This window comes from Thamnophis elegans, chromosome 5 (genome assembly GCF_009769535.1).
Source record: "Thamnophis elegans isolate rThaEle1 chromosome 5, rThaEle1.pri, whole genome shotgun sequence".
Classification (NCBI taxonomy): Eukaryota; Metazoa; Chordata; class Lepidosauria; order Squamata; family Colubridae; genus Thamnophis; species Thamnophis elegans.
In genome coordinates this window covers 55,911,092-55,929,951 of record NC_045545.1, presented here as the reverse complement: position 1 = coordinate 55,929,951, position 18,860 = coordinate 55,911,092, and the positions used below count along the sequence as shown (strand labels likewise).

The 18,860-nt window shown below is 37.0% G+C and overlaps 1 protein-coding gene across 1 annotated transcript; it reads right to left on the bottom strand.

Annotated features, from left to right (window-relative positions):
- Positions 1 to 246: 246 nt before the first annotated feature.
- On the bottom strand, positions 247 to 16,814 carry LOC116508925 (zona pellucida sperm-binding protein 3 receptor-like). The gene is made up of 7 exons (XM_032217773.1): positions 16,633 to 16,814; positions 12,320 to 12,511; positions 8,635 to 8,731; positions 6,633 to 6,718; positions 4,080 to 4,277; positions 2,344 to 2,526; positions 247 to 1,272 (listed from the first exon to the last, which is right to left on the bottom strand). The coding sequence occupies exons 2-7, from the start codon at positions 12,369 to 12,371 to the stop codon at positions 1,268 to 1,270; spliced, it is 621 nt and encodes a 206-aa protein (XP_032073664.1). The 5' UTR covers positions 12,372 to 12,511; positions 16,633 to 16,814; the 3' UTR covers positions 247 to 1,267.
- Positions 16,815 to 18,860: the final 2,046 nt, after the last annotated feature.

Here is an 18,860-nt window from a genome sequence, read left to right as displayed (position 1 = left end):
AAAACATTATGATGTTTTTAAGAAGGGACTTTTGGCCATTATGGGAGCTTTTAATTCAGTAACAGCACAATCTTCTCAAAGGCTATATTAGCCATGAAAGCCAGCTGGATGACTTTCATTTAGTCACTTTCTTTCAGCCCAATTCACCTCACAGGGCTGCTGGTGTGAAAAAAAATAGAAGGAGGAATGTGTGTTGGATATGTTTGCTGCCTTGAGTTGTTTGTAAAAATAATGAAAGCAAGATAGAATTAAATTAAATTAAAGTATTATTTTAAATTAAATTTTCTGAAGGCTATCTTTTGGAAGTTCAAAGAGACTATAAGAATTTGGAATACTTATCACCATCCTACACAGCTCCTGGTCAGGTGGGCCCAATTTCCCATATTTTAACCATGCACAACAAACAGGGAAACACTTTGCCACCTTCTTTCCTATTTCCTGAAAACAGGAATAGTAGCACACCTCAACCAATTATAATTTCCTTTTTCCTGGAGGAGTAAATTGTTGCAACTCTGCCATGACAATCAGGCAGCTGGGCTTTTTGATATATTTCAAGCTACCTATCTTCCTTCCTCCATGGCTTTTCACAGTCTTGGGTTTTAACAGATATAAAAAAATGATTCTTAAGTCAGAGATGGCAATTATGTAAATATGTAATACTGCCTGACCTTTTCCCAAAAGTTACCAAACACTGAATGAAGATTTTATCTATTCATAGAATGGCAAAAAGGGAAAAAAAACATTTTAAACTACAGTGGAGATTAAAGGTAATGTGTGCGTTCTCACTGGCAGTGGTGAATTCGTATTTTGCATGGTTGCCTTGTAGTCTGTATTAAAGACCCTGAGCACTGCTTCTGAGTCTCCTATCCAGTCAGAAGCCAAGCTAATACAAGTAGCAATAAAGATTTCTGATTTACAGTCAAGTCCTCATCAAGAGTTAACATGTTAGTTAGTTTGTGAATCGGGCATCAATATTTGATTTCATGATTTGGTATGTGCACTAAGTTTATTTTGTTTTCTATGTTAGCAATTTTTTAAAAAATGTGATCATTTGTGCAACCTTATTGCCCCCAATGACATATCTAAGTATATATTTGAGAATGAGAAAGCATATATTTTGTTGGAATAATGTTTTGTTGCAAGAAAGATTGTTTTATAGAAGTCATCATCAATCAATTGTTTTTCTGTGTCCGATAAGTTGCAGGAAATGCAAAATTAGATCCAGGTTTTTTTTCCAGTCTTATCCAGCCATCTTCAGGGCATTTTTTTAATCTAAAAAAAAGGAAGAAAATATTTGATCACTTGGAAGGATAGCACAGGGCACTCTTCTAAGTAAACAGTGGGTGTTTTTGAATTGGGGCAACCGTATAAATTGAAATTCTAAAGAAACAAACAAGTGAAATGTCTTTTATTTCACATAAGATCAGTAATGTCATATGCCCAAGTTAACTGAGCCAGTATCTCAGGTGTATCTCAAATTTACCATGATTTTTGGAATATAAGACACACTCCCCCCCCCCATAAAAGTGGGAGAAAATTGTGGTGGGTCTTATACAACAAATGTTGCTGAAGGCCCACCCACCTGCCAGCCCCCAGCCTTCAGCTGTTTTTGGCCTCTGCATATCACATTTTCAGCCAGTTCCAGACAGCAGGGATCGGCGGTAGCGAATGGGCCACACCGAACAGGCCATTGGGGTGAATAGGCCATGGTAAACAGGCAGCTGGAACAGGGTGAATTGTACTTAAGAAACAATCTTAGAGTTTGGGCTTTGAGAAGTGGAGTGCTATGTACCAATAGACAAGTATTGGGTTCTCGAGTCTATAAACTCAGTTGTACCCCTGGTGACATTTAGGATTTGTAAATATCTATAAAAACTGCTGATTATAAACTCCTACGTAGTTATCTGAGATCACTTACTCCAAATAATGTTGGCTACCTACAGACATTAAAAATATCATTCGATATTTGAGTTAAACATTGTGAAAAATAAATTTAACATAAACAGGATCGTTCTAAATATTACACAGGTACAGTTAGAAAGGTATGTTATTAAACGCATGTTCATCAGAAATTCCTTCAAGGATTCTCTTTGATTCCTAACATTTTAGCAGATACTCTCTAAACATTTTCAATATTGTTCACAAATCCCCAAAACCAAAATCTTGCTTTCTTAAATAAGAATTACAGTGTTTTGGATATACTTAGATGTTCTAGCCAGTCTAGAATGTAATGTAATTGTAATGTATTTTCCTTCAGACAGCGATTGCCCAACTTTAAAGTTCATAACTTTAGTATTCAGCACTGATATTCAATAAAAAAATTAAGAAAAAACAAATACTTACTCTTAACACACTGTGGAACAGAAGGATTCCATTCACTATTAGCATCACAGTAAATAGTTGAAGACCCTACCAAAGTGAAGCCAGGACTGCATTCAATGAATATGCTATGCTGATATGTATATGTTTCACGAGACCCATATGGCATTCTCCCATTTGGGATGTTTGGTCGAAGACACTTGACCTCTGGAAAAGAAGACACCATTTAATTTGGAAGTGTTCGCACCAAATAACCAGGTGTCCAGATGATCAGTAGGAGGGCAAGTGAGAAAATAGGGATTAAGTTATTGTCACACAAATATTGTGACTTACATAGTATAGAGTCTCCTTGTGGGAGAGATGGACAGCATAGAATTTTAATAAATAAAAATAAAAATAATATTTCTGTCACAGAATGAAAAACAAGTACATAACTGTGACATGTATGTAGTGACATAATCATGAGATGTAATTATGGTTGGTTACCAGTCATAGGAATTTTAAGCTTGGAAACTATTATTTGCTTAGCTTTGAGCAAAACATATAATCATCTAACAATGGCTCTACTTTATTTGCACAAAGCAAGATTAAATGGATACAAGGATAATTTACCTGCAGCTTCAAATAACTGAACCAAATGTATAACTTGTATTATAAAAGTGTAATATGGCCAGCCAGTGAGATATAGTGTTTTATATTAGGATCAAGGAGTTCACCCTAAGTCACAGAAGCTAACTGCATAACTTTGAGCCAGAAACCTACTTTCAGAACAATCTGTTTACAGGACTGTTGTTATAGAAAAAAATAAGCATATAATATGTAGGGTCCTGAAACAGAGGTAGAATATAATTCTAGTGACTAAATAATCTACAGCATTTAAGAAAGATTCTAGAGTCCTTCAATTGAGAACTAATAAAACAAATATTTGGCATCAAGATAAAAACTTTAGGAGAATATACTTTATTTACAAAAGCAAGTCAAAATAAATACAACTTTTCTCCATCACTTTTGAAAAATCTTCTGAAAGCAATGTATGAAATAATATTAACCAGCTATGCCACATTCTTTAATAATATTATTTCCAATAATATTATTAATTGTATCCAACAAAAATATAGCTGAGTTGTGGTGGTGCTATGTGGCTAAGATATGTGGCTAAGAACAAAGCTAGCAAATGTGGGTGGTCATAATGCATTCACTTATAAGACTTGTGGTGTTATTGAGTCTAATATCTAGCTTACTAACATGACAGCTGTTAAGCAATAAGGGTAGTATTCTGCTGCAGAATAGACCAGCCCTACTGCTGATATTCTGAGAATGGCAGCTGAAGCTCTACATGGTTTCACTTAAATTTGGAAGTATATTGTTCCTGATATTGACTTTTGCATGTGTAATAATGTCATTTGACTAAAAGATATTACCCAATGTTTTATCTTGTTACATTAGAAGGAAACAAAAGCTAAATTACTTTTATTTACCTCCAAACAATTAACACAAGGCCAATCCAACTCAATGGGGTTATTACCAAATCTGAATACAATTAAAAGAATAAATTATTCAAACTATGTTTGTGTTTCTTTCAATACTTCCCTGGTGGAATTAGTTTCAACTGGATAATTCCCATTTGGTAATCCATAGCAGCCAAGTATTTAGAAAACAAGATTATCGGATTCCAGAAATAACATACTTAATAAATGGAAAACAACAAAAGAAGCAAATTTACAGACTAAAAGTAAGGCAAATAACATAAATTCCATTACTTTTGCATTCGGGTGGAGATGAATCCCATATTCCATCTCTACCATTTTCTGCAACTTTACATGCAATAGTTGATTGTCCAATAAGGGAGTAGCCAGCTTTACACCAATATGTTACTGCTGAGAACACATGGTATTCACCTGAAGATCCACCCTCATAATCTCCATTGGCAATTAAAGGAGGGCTAGTACAAAAAATACCTGGAAAGAAAATCAACACTGATTCAACTAGGCTAGAATTGCAAAGCATCTGGATTTAAATTACTACATAGTATAAATGTTTAGCTTGAATTAATTCTCTGAACTCATCAGATAAATGCAGATATTTGGAATACTTTTTAATATCAACCAAAATACCAAAGTCACTTTTCTGGTGCCATGAATAATATTCATATCAAATCAATATCTGTTGTTCAGCTCCTGGTTTGGACATCTTCATAATCTTCTTATTATCAAAGTGGTCTTTCTTATTATGATTTCTTCCATATATAAATCTAAACTAAAAGGAATACATTCTCCCTCTGGAAGTAATGTGGAATACAACAAAAGTCCATACTTCATATGAGAAAAGTGGTCACATCAACCATAGTGGGTGGCAGGTAAGAAGTTATAGAAGAGCTATTGACTGAAGATTTGTCACTCTAGATTATGCTAATCCATCCTAATCTTACTTGGCCAAGGTTCACCTGATTATCTCCAATGGTTCCTAGAGTCATTGCAATAATTGTTAAAATATTTCCTCCCATATTTAAACCAAATTAGAAAAAGATAGCATCTTTCAAATTCTTCAACAAAGCATCCATTTTGTGCTGAAGCAAGCACTGAAAATGATGGCAACTGGGAGCAACCCAGGAACATGTGGCCTGTCCTATTTCATCACTATGAGGTCCAGAAATCTTCAAAAGGTAAGTGCCTAATGGCTGATGGGCATGTGGGAATAGGACCAAGACCTGTGGGACCCAGCAGGGAGGGATTGGGGGAGGGGAGAGAGGAGGCACTGCAGAATTCCTGCGGTTGATTACAAAGATGAATGACTGTGAGGGTGCTGCAGCGTCTGTGACATTGAAACAGGTTCCTAGGTAGATTTTGTAGGGTCTGTATAGGTTTGAACAGCCACTAAGTGACTGGTCATAAAACAAGGACTACTTCTCCAACTTGAGAAGGCTGGATTCTGGATACAACTGCTGATGTAATTTCATCTAACCCAATTTGAGCAGTTAGGGCAATCAACTTTACCGTTAAAAAGATATACCTGCATTTACTTTACTGTGAGCAGAATTCACTTGATTAGAGACTCTGATAAAGACAAATTTCCAGTTGCACAAGGGTTCTATTCACATTTCAGGAAACATTCATTGTTTAACCTTCAGTCCAGCAACATTGTGATTTGAGGGGAAGGATACAGCTAACTACAGCATGGATATTCTGCCTCATATTCTCTGAACTAGTTCCAGTAGTGGTGTCAGAGAAAAAGTTCAAGCTTAGGGGCCCTAGATGGGGTTATTTAGCGATCACATGAAGCCATGTGAGGAGAGGATGAATTATTTATCAGCATATGATCAGATATTATCAGCATGCATATTGAACTTAATTTTGTGTTCAGTAGAGGCTCTACAGGTGATGTTGCTATCCTATGCCTGGATGCCAGAAGACGTGGAAAACGTTTAAGCAAGATGAAATAACTGCATTCAGAAGCCTTTGATTACATAGGGAAAAATCATTTTTAGTCAAAGATACTTCATAATCTGGGAAGCACGTCTCCTCAAGGAACATATGGCACCTGTGACTAGTAGAGCTTTCCACAGTGTCATATTATGTGTCAGTTTCAACATCTCTTGGAAAAGGAGATTCTTCTCATAGTCACTCATGCATACTTTAAAAAATCTCTTGGTTGAGCTATTGTAATACATGGTATATGTCCTTGAAAATCACCAAGAAGTTATAGCTAGTAAAAATGTAAATAGTTATGGGTGTATCTCATTTTGTCAATATAACAGACTACTTTGAGACCTACCATGAAATGAATTGTCATTATTAAAGTCCCATCTAACTTATGACCTGGGTACCTTCAGAAATGCTACTCCAATAATTGCCTAAACAACGAGATCTGATGCCACTCATGTGGAGCATCATTCTCCCCGACTAAAGATGAGAATGGCCCCAACTATGAACACCTGGCTATTCCTGCAGTTTTAGGGAATTGGAATATTGTATTGTTGTTTTTTTCTTGTAGTGAAGTGTTTGGTAAATTATTGTGATTCACATTCCTTGCAATATTGGCTGTTGCTGTGTTTTATGTTACTGCTTTTCTTTTTATTGTAGAATTTTCACCTGGTTTTGGAACGTTAGATATGTATACCATATACCACTCAGACAATGGAGGAAAAATTACAGTAGATAAATTATGTTGACATAATTTATTTAAGCATTTCCCATATTTATAAGTAAGCAGAACTATTCCGCTAAAGACTAGGCAGGCTGAACTTTTGCTATTAAGAAGTTAAACATAAAAGCACCAAAAGAAGCTTAATAAGCTTAAATAAATTATCATCTTACTTTTGCAATATGGAAGACTTCTATCCCAGTCAACTTTGCCAAATCTCAAAACACATCGTAAGGTGGGAGAACCTATCAGTATATACCTGAAAAAATTTTTTTTTTAGTAAATGAATTATTAAAACTGTACAGATTATTTAACCATGGAGTGTTCAGTTTCAATGTCTCAAAATAAGCCGCAATAGCCTGAAATCACAACATGATGATTCCAATCAAACCCAATCACATTATGATGTATTGAAATGTAGGACACCAATCATTATAATACTCTGGTCCGTAGTTGCCTAGTAAGAATCTGAAGGAGCATATCATGAGAACTTGATAGGTGCTGTATTCAAGAAATGTTCATTTTGCTCTTTTGCCAAGACTTTTAGTCTTATTTCAAACAATTCTGATAAAATTAGAAAAAAATTATTTGAAGAACTAAATAAAATGATATTAAAATGTAATTGGTAAATGAAAAAAAAGCAAGAATAAGATTGAAACTGCTACAAGATATTAAACACAAAGTGGGCTTTGGGTTACCAGATTGGGAGCTATACTACCAGGCCTCTGCACTTGTCTGGATCAAAGAATGGGTAAATCTGAGACATAAAAGATGATTAAAGTTGGAGGGGCATGATCTCCAATGGGGGTGGCATGCTTTTCTCTGGTATGGCAAAAATAAAATACGTGGATACTTTCAAAGACATTTTATTAGAAATGCATTATTGTTAGTATGGGGGAAAGTCAAAGAAAGACACTATATGAAAATATCAGTCTGGCTGTCCACAATGGAGGGACTGATACACCTGAATGTGATTAATGCAGGAAAAATTGTAAGGTATAAGGATATTTTGAGTGACAAAGGAAAACTCAAATCTATCAATTAAGGGATTGATTTAGCATGGTGGCCACATGTGCAAATACAATCAAGATATGAATAAGATGCAAGAATGTATGGATTTTTTTTATAAAGAACCAACGGAACTTGACCAGATATTACTAAGCACAGATGAAAAATTAATTTTTAAAAATGTATAGCTATTTATTGAGTATTTAAATGGAAAAAGAACAAGTGAAATAAACAATGATAAGATGGGCTAAATTTTTTGGCTATCCAATACAATTAGATCAATGGCTTTTCTTGGCTTTACAGTAATTATTGTCTCTCCATTCCTTTACCAAATAGCTATTTTCAGCAAAAGAAGCAAGGTCTCCCACTTCAGCAATTTCAACCATTACATCATAATCAGTGGTGGGCTTCAAAATTTTTAACAACCGGTTCTTTGCTCTAATGGCAGGCTGGGTGGGCATGGCTAGGTGGTCATATGACTGGGTGGGTGGTACCAACCAGATATCACTCACCCACCCCTCTCAGCCACTCCTTGCCACTAGAGAGCGCACTGTTAGGGATAGATAACTAGTCCTGGCTGGTTTCGTAACCACAGCCAGGCAGATATGCAGCTGGTCCGGCTTCATGCCTCTATTTGCACATTAGGCTAAGCTCAAAAAAAGTTGCGAAACTAGCCGTTTAGGCTTAGAGAGCTGCATAACCCCCAATCCGGCCCTTTGGGGATTGTGCATTAGCATGTCCGCATCCCAATGCCATCCAACCTCCTTTTATGCAAATGAATAAAAACCAATTTTGTGCTCTGGCGCACCAAGACTGGGCGGGGCATGTGGGGTAGGCAGAGCCAGCCATTTGCGATTCACCAAACAGCGCAGAATCTTAGCTCCAGTATGCCCGAACTGGTGCGAGCCTGCAGCAACCCAGCTCTGATCAGAATGATACAGAATTACAGTATATATTAATATTGCCTTAAATAATTTCATCAGTCAACCTGTTTTATTTTAAGTTACTTTTGAAAGACTTGTATCTTAACGAATAAAAACAAATAATTATAATATATAGTTCACAACTGAGATTTTTACTATTAATATTTAATGATACAATACATGTTTATCAGTTGTCCCCAAATATATTTTCACAAGTTGCTTCAACAAATGATCTGTAACTTACCCTTCATTGCAAGAAACGGTTACTTTATCTCCAAGCAGGAGGCCATCTGTGGATTCTATGTTACCAAAATCTATAGATGGGATGGTACAGCGTCTTCCTAAAAGATCAGAACTGATATTATCATCTGTTATCCTTGTGATTCTTAAAACAAAATAAACACAGAAGCATAGAAAATGGTATTATTGTAGCTTCTCTCTTTATATTGCATTGTATCAGTTGTTTTGCCCTGAAGAGCTGTTTTGTAAGCTATTAGTAATAGCAATAGCAGTTAGACTTATATACCGCTTCATAGGGCTTTCAGTCCTCTCTAAGTGGTTTACAGAGTCAGCATATCGCCCCCATAGTCTGGGTCCTCATTTCACCCACCTCGGAAGGATGAAAGGCTGAGTCAACCTTGAGCCGGTGAGCTTAGAACCGCAGAACTGCAGATAACAGTCAGCTGAAGTGGCCTGCAGTACTGCACCCTAACCACTGCGCCACCTTGGCTCTTCTATTCCCAGCTGTCTGCGCATATCTGTCCACTTCAATGGCTGTTCCTGCACTTACATGTGAAAACAGCCTAAAGTAGTTTATGAAGCAACTGCATGGATTGGGGAAAAAGCTGGGTGTTCTACTGAGTCTGTCTCTTTCTCTGTCTTCTATGCAACCACGTGGTTTGTTAAGATTTGTGCCTTCCCCAATTTAACAGATTTGTGCTGGGAATGACTAGGAGGTGTAAACCTGAGAGTTCTCTTCCCCCACTCTTATTTTCTCCTTGTCCTTGTGTATATGTGTGTCTAAGTCTTTGTGCACCCTCAAGGTAATTGTAACTAAGATGTCTCCAATCCAAAAAGACAAGAATTTTAAATTGTTCAATGAAAGAAAAGAGTAAACTGGCAGAAATTGCCTTCGCTCAGTTTGCCGGGCCCAGAAAACTGAGTGAAGGGGGAGGGGAGTCTTTAGTTTATGTTTCTTTGGCCAACAGGAACAGAGTAAAGAGAAGTATTCTTTTTTCCTTTCTTCCCTGTACCTTAAAGTAACAACCCAGGAAATGTTTTAAGTTCATTTACAAGAAAAGTTTCATCCTTGCATTTATTGTGTGTTTAAATGATTTTTCCTGTTCATTTCTTTCCTGAAGCATGTGACCCCAGACCCCATTTCTCATCTGTGATATCCCCATAATGTTACCAGTTTATGTGTTTAGTAACTGGTGGTTTTTCTTTCCAAACTCTGCCTGCAAGCTATCTATCCCCGCGGTGGCGCAGTGGTTAAATGCAGCACTGCAGGCTACTTCAGCTGACTGCAGTTCTGCAGTTCGGCTGTTCAAATCTCACCGGCTCAAGGTTGACTCAGCCTTCCATCCTTCCGAGGTGGGTAAAATGAGGACCCGGATTGTTGTTGGGGGCAATATGCTGACTCTGTAAACCGCTTAGAGAGGGCTGAAAGCCCTATGAAGCGGTATATAAGTCTAACTGCTATTGCTATTGCCTTCCCTCCCTTTACCTCTAATCCTCCAAAAATGCCTTTTCTGTGGGGGAGGGGACCTTGTTCTCATGTCTTTCAGCCCTGGAAGAGTGTAGACTGGTGAGCCCTGGTGAGTATAGACTTTCAAATGTGAAAGTGAAGGAAGTATTTTTTGTTTAAATTAGATGACCTTGAAGGCTGGACCCTAGAGCAAGAGCATGAAGAAAATGGAGCTGAAATCCTTAGAGCAAACTTTTGAATAACTTAAATCTAAGCTTTGGGACAGAAGGGATCCAATTTTTGATAAATTGATATTCCAATGGAGTTGTAAAACAAGAATGAGTGACAATGAATGTTTATGAATTAATTTGAAGGGGATCTTAAATGTAATACAAATGGATCTGATGAGTGACTTATTTCCAAAAGAAAATAAACAGACATAAAATCAAGATTGACTTCGATATTTTTTTTCCTTCTGGATATCCAAAAGAGCTCTACTAAGATTTGGAAGGGCTTTTTAAAAGAAAAAATAAATCAAAGGATAAATCTTATTTATGGTTACAAGAGAAATCTGTTAAATTTATGAAAGATTTTCACATTGAAACAGATAAGTAGCGAAGTAACTCTGGGGCTTTTTCTGAAGGGGTCAAAGAATATCTTTAAAAATCAAGAAAGATTTATAAAAATGACTTGTTTGATCAGGGTTAAAAGAAGAAAATAGTTATATTTGATTGCCTATACTGGATTTCTGCTGACAAAGATTGACTGATGTAGCATTTTAATTGGTTTTTGTTGTTCTTACCTCAGAGATGAGCTATGGGAAGAAAAGAGATGATGTCTTATTTGGAGGTGATAAGCTATTAAAATTCTTTTTACCTGCAGGATGAAGGGAGACGTTGCTTCTTCTTTTTTTCTCTTTCCATTTTTTCCTTTCTTTCTTTCTATTTTTTACCACCTCTTTTTTGTTTTCGTACTTTTGTACATTTTGTAGCTTATAATTATTTTTATCCTTTGTATATATAATTCTTAAGACAATTATTTGAAAAAAAATATTATTGTAGAAATTAAGTGAATTCACCATGAAAATCCTGCTCCTGCTCTTGCCCACCTACCAATTTGAAAGCATCATGTACACAGGAGTAAGATACGGTACTACTTCAGGAACATGAAAGGGACCCGCAATCGGGCATTCCCTGCACAACAGTGATGTTATTGGCTAATCCTTTCAACCCAGAAGTGCCTCAATGCTTCTGATATGAATGGGATAAACAGGACAGGAGTTCAGAATTAGCAGGATGTTTAAGATTGATAATTGGGAAACACAGGTGGACTGTTTCACATGGTTTATGCAGTTTATGCACTTCACACAGGCTAGATGGGGCTTTTATCAGATTGTACATATTTCTTACATTTCAACCTTAAATTACTAGTAGATAACTGTATAATAGTGTGATCAAGTGAAGTCATTTAAAGTTTTATTGATGCAACTAGTAAGTCTAGTTCATGGGGGGGGGGTTCTGGCTGCTGCTACTGCTGGTTTGCTTAGAGATGCAGTGTGGGCATGCACGCACATGCGTAGTACTATAAAAATACTTCTGCGCATGCGGAGAAGCAAAAAACAAGATGGTGGTGCCATAGGCTGAGTTACTACCTACTCAGCTGAACTGGTCCGAAATGGTAGGAACCCACCTCTGGTCTAGTTGAATCTGATAGCATTTTAATGACTTAAAAAAGCATTTTTGACATTATTGAAGGTTTTCTTTAGCACGTATATGCCATTTTGAGCTCTTGAATGAATAATTTTAATACATGATAAATAAGCAAGAATTCTGATTCATTATAAACAATAATACAGAGAGCAAAGTTTGGTGTAGTTCTCCTACTATCCATAGTGTTAGCATTACATCCATCCTAGGATCCTGGGCTTTCTACTGAATGGAAAAAATCTGAATTAACATACCAAAGTATCTAGTTTTGAGGCAGCATTATAATAATTGATGTGCCCCAGTATTTTAAACTGATTCTGCTAGCAGAAGAAATGAAGAAACAGCAATTCAGGAAACCCCATCTGAATGCTTCTTAAATTCTCATGATCTGTCAGAATTTTCAGTTATTGTTTTATTCAAAGTAAATTATAGGCTGGAGATTAACTGTACAACTTTAAATCTTACAACTTTGAAGAATTGAATGTATTTCATTCATTATTCTATAACAGCCACTTTTGTTGACAAAATGTACTCACTTTCACAAAGTGTAGGAAGTTCTGACCACTTATTAGTATCAAGACATGTCATAGAACGAATTGTTCCAGATTTAGGTGTATAACCTGGATCGCACTGTAATCGCAGAACAGTTCCAATTGGATAGCTTTGTGCCAGGTCTCCCCCTCCTCTTGGTGAAGAATTGGGAGGCAGAACTGGAGTTTAGCACTCACCTGTAGATAAGCAAAAATTAGGAAGATCTAAAGTAAAGAACAGAGATAAAGATCTAATACAGTACTGAAGCCCAACTGTTCATAAAATCTTAATCATAGATTTCCTTACAATCTGTCTCTAACTTGGTCTTTCAGGTTTTCTAATGAGGTATTCATCATCACTGCCACAGTTGACTCATGTTGCTGCTGGTCAACCTCTTCTTTTTTTCCTCCACTTTCCCCAGCATTAGAGCCTTTTTTAGAGAGCTACTTCAATCACATAATCTATTTGAAGTTCAATACTTCAAATAAGCCTGGTCATATATGCCTCATGTAAGAACTCTGAGTTGATTTATTGATTATCCATTTGTTTGATTTATGGGCTGTCCATAATATTCTCATTAGTTTATTTTTCAAATTATTATTTTATGTGTTTGTCTTAATTTAATACTTTCCCAAGTCCACTAGATTTTATTTCTGCAACATCAACACCAAAGTTTCAGGAAGTCAATATTCTTCTTATTCTGCTTCTTGAACCGCTGCAACTGCAGTTGTAAGTTGGCATACTCATATGATGTTGTGCTTTGCAACCAAGTTGCTTAGCAATAGAATTGTCAATCTCAATTACTGTCATTAAGTGAAGACTACTTGTAATGACTGATTACTAGATATTACTATCAATGCAGTAACCTGCCGGACCATGGTTGTTCTATACATGAATTTTCACAAAACTGGAATATGAAAACTGGTATAGAGCAGGGCTGCTTCAGATTATCTAGGATACCTGCTATTATAAAAAATTTAGCTGACCTGATCTCATGGTATTTTAGCAATAACGATAGCAATAGCAGTTAGACTTATATACCGCTTCATAGGGCTTTCAGCCCTCTCTAAGCAGTTTATAGAGTCAGCATATCACCCCCACAGTCTGGGTCCTCATTTCACCCACCTCGGAAGGATGGAAGGCTGAGTCAACCTTGAGCCTGTGAGATTAGAACCGCTGAACTGCAGATAACAGTCAGCTGAAGTGGCCTGCAGTACTGCACCCTAACCACTGCGCCACCTCGGCTCTTTTAAGCAGAATGTTTGGAAACTAAAGTCCAGTTTTGTGTCAGTTATAATGGCTGCCTGTACAATTTGAAACTCAATTGATCTCTCTGGTTATTAGCCTTTCTAACTTGAATCACATCAATTTTGTCAGGCAGAAGGCCATGGCCAAAATAGCTCAGACCAGAATAAAAATCAGGTGTAGCAATTCTTTAATGCCTTGGGAAGGCCACACTTGAAATATTGCATCCAGTTTTGGTCACTTCGGTGTAAAAATGTGCTAAGGCTCTAGAAAGAGTGCAAAGAACAACAAAGATGATTAGGAGACTGGAGGCTAAAACATATAAAGAACAATTGCTGGAATTGTGTTTGGCTAGTCTAAAGAAAAGTAGGACTAGGAGTGACATGATAGCAGTGTTCCAATATCACAGGGGTTGCCACAAAGAAGAGGGAGGGAAGCTATTCTCCAAACCACCTGAGGGCAGGACGAAAGCAATGGATGGAAACTAATCAAGGAGAGAAGCAACCTAGAATGAAAAAGAAATTTCCTGACAATTGGAACAATTAACAGTGGAACAACTTGCCACCAGAAGTTGTGAATGCTCCAACACTGGAAGTTTTTAAGAAGAGATTGGACAACCATTTGTCTGAAATGATATAGGGTTTCTTGCCTGAACAGGGGGTTGGATTAGAAGACCTCCAAGGTCCCTTCCAACTATTCTATTTTATTCTATTTCCCAATTTAAATAAAAATCAAGTGAATGAATATAGCTGACAGAATATTTGACTACCAGTTTAATATTTTTCCCTTTTTAGTCTTAAAAATAAAATTTAGTGGTAATTTTGGGTGAGCATCTGGAGTGAATCCATAGTTTGCAAATGCATCTCTGGGCCTTATATTGTGTAGCACACATTTTTAAAGGATTTGAAGCCAATTATTTTGAAAACTGCTTCTACCCAGTTCCTTGTCTTTGTCTCCTGGATACTTCTTGAGCAGCAATAACTTTAAGCCCTGGCCAATGCAAGGGTCAGACTGATAAAAGCTGCAGTGTAAACTCTATTCCTTTTCTTTCATGAATTTTCCAAAGAGGCAGAACTTGCACCACAATTAAAACAGTGGGATGCATTGTCCTTCAGTCCTCATATATGCATTTTGTTTACTAGATTTCAAAAAGTGCTCAAGGTGGCAATACTGCACTTTCTCCTCCTATTTTTCTGCACAGCACAGCAACAATCCTGTGGATCAAGTTAAGCTCAGTTAGATCCTTTCCACCAGTAAGAGGTTCAACAATGGGGAACTCCAAGCCAAGTTGACTTTATGCTTCACCTATTCTTTATAAGGATGCCTTAAAACATTGAATTAAAAGTATATTTGAAATGATTCCATATACTTTATAGCTATACAAATTTGTCGAGGTTGCCTCCTCTGAATATGGAGCCTATGCTGTGGGCAAATATCCCTACACAGTGACTTAAAATCTTTTAAATAAATACAAACAAATAATGTCTGGTTCTTGTTTCCAGAGTTCAGCTTTGTGTTCTCAAACAGCACTTTAGACTCTTGACTCGCAGTTGGTGTTTGCAGTCTATTTTTTTTATAGGTAGATACCTTACAGGATCTTGGCTACTCTGCTGCATTATGAAATATGTTTAGACATAAACTGGCTCCCTCGCTTCCAAAATGAGTATTAACTATGATTTTTTTTAAAAAAAAGTCTCAGTTAAAGTGTGGTATTATATTGATGTATAATTGATTGATTAGGTGCCATAAAAGGGGTGTCAATTCCAATAATCCAGATGGTTATATACTCTTCTGAATGATCTATTTTCAATTTGGCCTTTTAAGTCTCTGAATGGAATATTGATTGCTCTTGCATTCCGATCTATCCACCTGACCATTGGCTCTTCCTATTTTCCCATCAATTTTCCAAGCATAGTGGATTTCTCGAAGGAATTGGGCTTTTGTATGATGGATCCATAATGTGATATGGCCTCATCATTGCTGCACTGAGTAAGAATTCTAATTTGCTCTATGATCCTTTTCTATGTTTTTCTGCAATTATAAAGACAGTGCTTTCAGTAGATTGAGTAAAAAATCCTATTTGTTAAAACTGTAGCACATATAAAAGATTGCAAAAGAGTTGGGTACTTAAATACTTAAAATTGTTTGAAAGTAATCTATTACTTTTCCATCTCCCTTTCTATAATGTCATGCTTGTGACTTGCCCTTGTACAAGGAGGCTTCTAAAGTGCCAGGAGTGTTGATACAGATATTTGGCAAGCTTGGGCAGGCCAGAGTGTCAAAATTGAATATCATCCCAGCTAGATCTGATCCAGTGTGATTAAGGGTGGCTTATCAAGAATACCCATAAAACTAATAGAACTGTGGAACAAGCAGAAACAGAAAGAGGCAATGAGATATAGTGCCACAGAAATAGGCAGGCCTATGAGAAGGAAGTTCTCTACTTAAAAACAATAAATATTTAAACCAATGCCTGTGTTAACGTGGTCCCATTTGTCCACTCTCCAAAGACTTCATATTGTATTTAGAAGTCACGTCTGGTGTGTAATTCTGCACCGGAGTCAGAGGTGGGTTCCTACCAGTTTGTACCTATTCGGTAGAACCAGTTTGTCAAATCTACCGAACTGGTTAGAAGAGGTGGACCCGGAAAGCAGGCCACACCTACAGAAGAGGTTCCAAAAATTTTTGAAACCCACCACTGACCGGAGTAGTCAACTTGGGCTCATCTTCAAAATGATGAGAACTGAGTCCTCAATTATATTAAGATATAAGATTAAGACCAGCATAAAACAGCCCATTAGCACAAGATTACACAACTTTAAAACTACCCACACTGGAAGGAATTGAGTAGTGAAAGAATAAATGATGTTCCAAGCAATGTTAGCCTTGACTTCCAAAAGAGCCCTGGTAACCACAAAATGAAGCAAAGTATAAAGAATGTTTTTTAAAAAGCAGGACCATGATTTGAGGAAGTCTCGGTTCTCTCTCAGAAAGCAATTGTTACTTGGAGGCCAGGTCAGCACCTCTTCTTTCAGAAACCAAAGGCAAGCTCCCAAGAGACCACTTTACTTACTTTGAACTTCAGATGAGGACAGCAGTAGCAGCAGCAACATCCAGGCTAGGAGCCCAGTCTGACTGCAAGGAAATGCCGCCATTGCAGCAGCAGTAGGGAAATCTCAGAAGAACCCCTAGAAGAATATTTGCAGCTTAGGACAGAGCAAGAACTTCCCCAGCCTAGATCCAGATAGGGTAGTGTGTGATACACTAGTGGGAAAAAGAGTGTCTTTATATTTACAGTCAGTAGGCAGTTTATTTTATTATTTCTTTTGTTGGTAAGCCGCAAACCTTTTGTAATTCAGGCCAAAAGAGGAAATATATTTTACTTATACAAAGGATTCAGTGGTTAGAAGAAAATCCAGATACTGAGTATGCCAAATTTGCGGTGATTTAAATTTACAAAGTGACTCAGAAAGAAGAATTCTCAACAGTGTTCAGAAATAAATGCAAATATATTTTTTATATTTATTCATACAATTTAAACATTGCAAAACTCTAACCAAATCTAAGAACCTTATACTTTAAACCACAAATCAACAAACAGACAGAAACAGATCACATGTGTCCTGAAAACGGGCCAAATGTAACAATAAAAAAAAGTGCTGGACCTCAACAACCCTAATGTTTGGGAGAATAGCCAGGTTTTCAATTACTTTCAACAACTACCTGTAACTGCTTAGTCTTAAAGTTATCAAACACTGCATAAGAATTTTATTTAATTATGGGAAGTGGAAAAATCAGTTTAAGCTACAGTGGGTATAATGTATGCATTCTCACTTGTGGTGGGCAATCAATTATTTTGCATGGTTTCCACCCAGCCTGCAATAAAGATCCTAACCAGTGCTTCTGAGCCTTAGCCAGCTAAGTCAGGTAGCAATAAAAAAAATTCTGACTAATAGTCAAAATCCTGGTCAAGGGAGTTTGATAGTTACCACTAGTTTTCTTTAAATAAACTCTACATTGATAACATGATGGTTCTCCCAAAGGTGTTTTTTCAGGAGCAACTGGACTAGCTTGTTTTTTCTTCAAGATGTTTCACTTCTTATACAAGAAGCTTCTTCAGATCTGACTGGATGGTGGGCAATGGAAGGATTTATATTCCTAGCAGACACCTGGTCATTTGAATATTTTTAGAGAGTCATTGAATCTAGTTGCCTACTGAAAAAGCACCTTTGGGACAACCATGACCTGGATGCCTGAGAATCTCTATAAATATAATGTTTATTTGTGAGTCTGGCATCAATATTATTGTAGATTCAGTGATTTGGTATATGCATTAAATTTATTTTAGCTATTTTTTTAAAAGATGAGGTAATTTCTCCAACTTCATTGCCATCCCCAGATTATATATTTAACCATATACTTTGAGAACATAAGTTTAGGTGGAATATAAAAGAATGTTCAGTGGCAAATATTATTGGTCAATTGTTTTTCTTTGTCTGGTTAGTAGCAGGATACAGGATGAGTATATGCAGAACTACCAGTAGATCCATCTGCCCCCCCCCCCAATCTTATCCAAACAATCTTCAAGTTGTTTTGTTTTCTGAATAAAACCATTTCTGTTTAAAACAGGAAACAGCGTTTTGTCACATAGAAGGACAACATAGTCATATCTCTTACTAAATAGTGAACATTTTTTTAAATTTGGGTAGTGAAATAAATAGAAATTATAAAGAAAGAAAAGAAATATCTTTTATTTCTCATAAAATCAGGAAGGTCACTTTTTTGGCACAAATTATAAATTAACTGGTATTCAGGTCTATCTCAAATTTGTGCTTCTTGTGTCACCAAAATGAAAGATTTATATTTTCCTTTCTCCTATTTCCACTCTTCTTGTACTTCCAAAACACTCTTAAGTGTTTGGACATCGAGAGCAGTGGTGGGTTGCAGGCGGTACACCCCGGTACAGGAGTACCGGAGCCAGACCAGAGCACCAGATACCGTTCTAGTATGGTGCTCCAGAGGGCCCACTTGCCCACCTGAGCTCCTTACTTGTGTTTTAAAGCTTTGCACTGCCACGCACGTGCATGGCACATACAGCACCTGGGCAACACTCCATGGAGCAGCTGGAGCATCGCAGAGTGTTGCGGAGGTGCTAAGATGCATGCACGCACGCTGCACGTGAGAACACTGATGGTGCAGTTCCAACTGTACTGGTTGGAACGGGTTTTGAAACCCACCATTGAGAGGAAGTAGTAAGAAATAGATATTACTTTCTGTAGGGTATTAGCCCCTTCGTACCTG

Coding starts and splice junctions, on each gene's coding strand:
- LOC116508925 (XM_032217773.1), bottom strand. CDS start 12,371: ATGACATGTCTTGATACTAATAAGTGGTCAGAACTTCCTACACTTTGT. Junction 6,719..8,634: donor ACCGTTTCTTGCAATGAAGG/GTAAGTTACAGA, acceptor AAATTTTTTCAG/GTATATACTGATAGGTTCTC. Junction 4,278..6,632: donor AAGTCTTCCATATTGCAAAA/GTAAGATGATAA, acceptor TTTTCTTTCCAG/GTATTTTTTGTACTAGCCCT.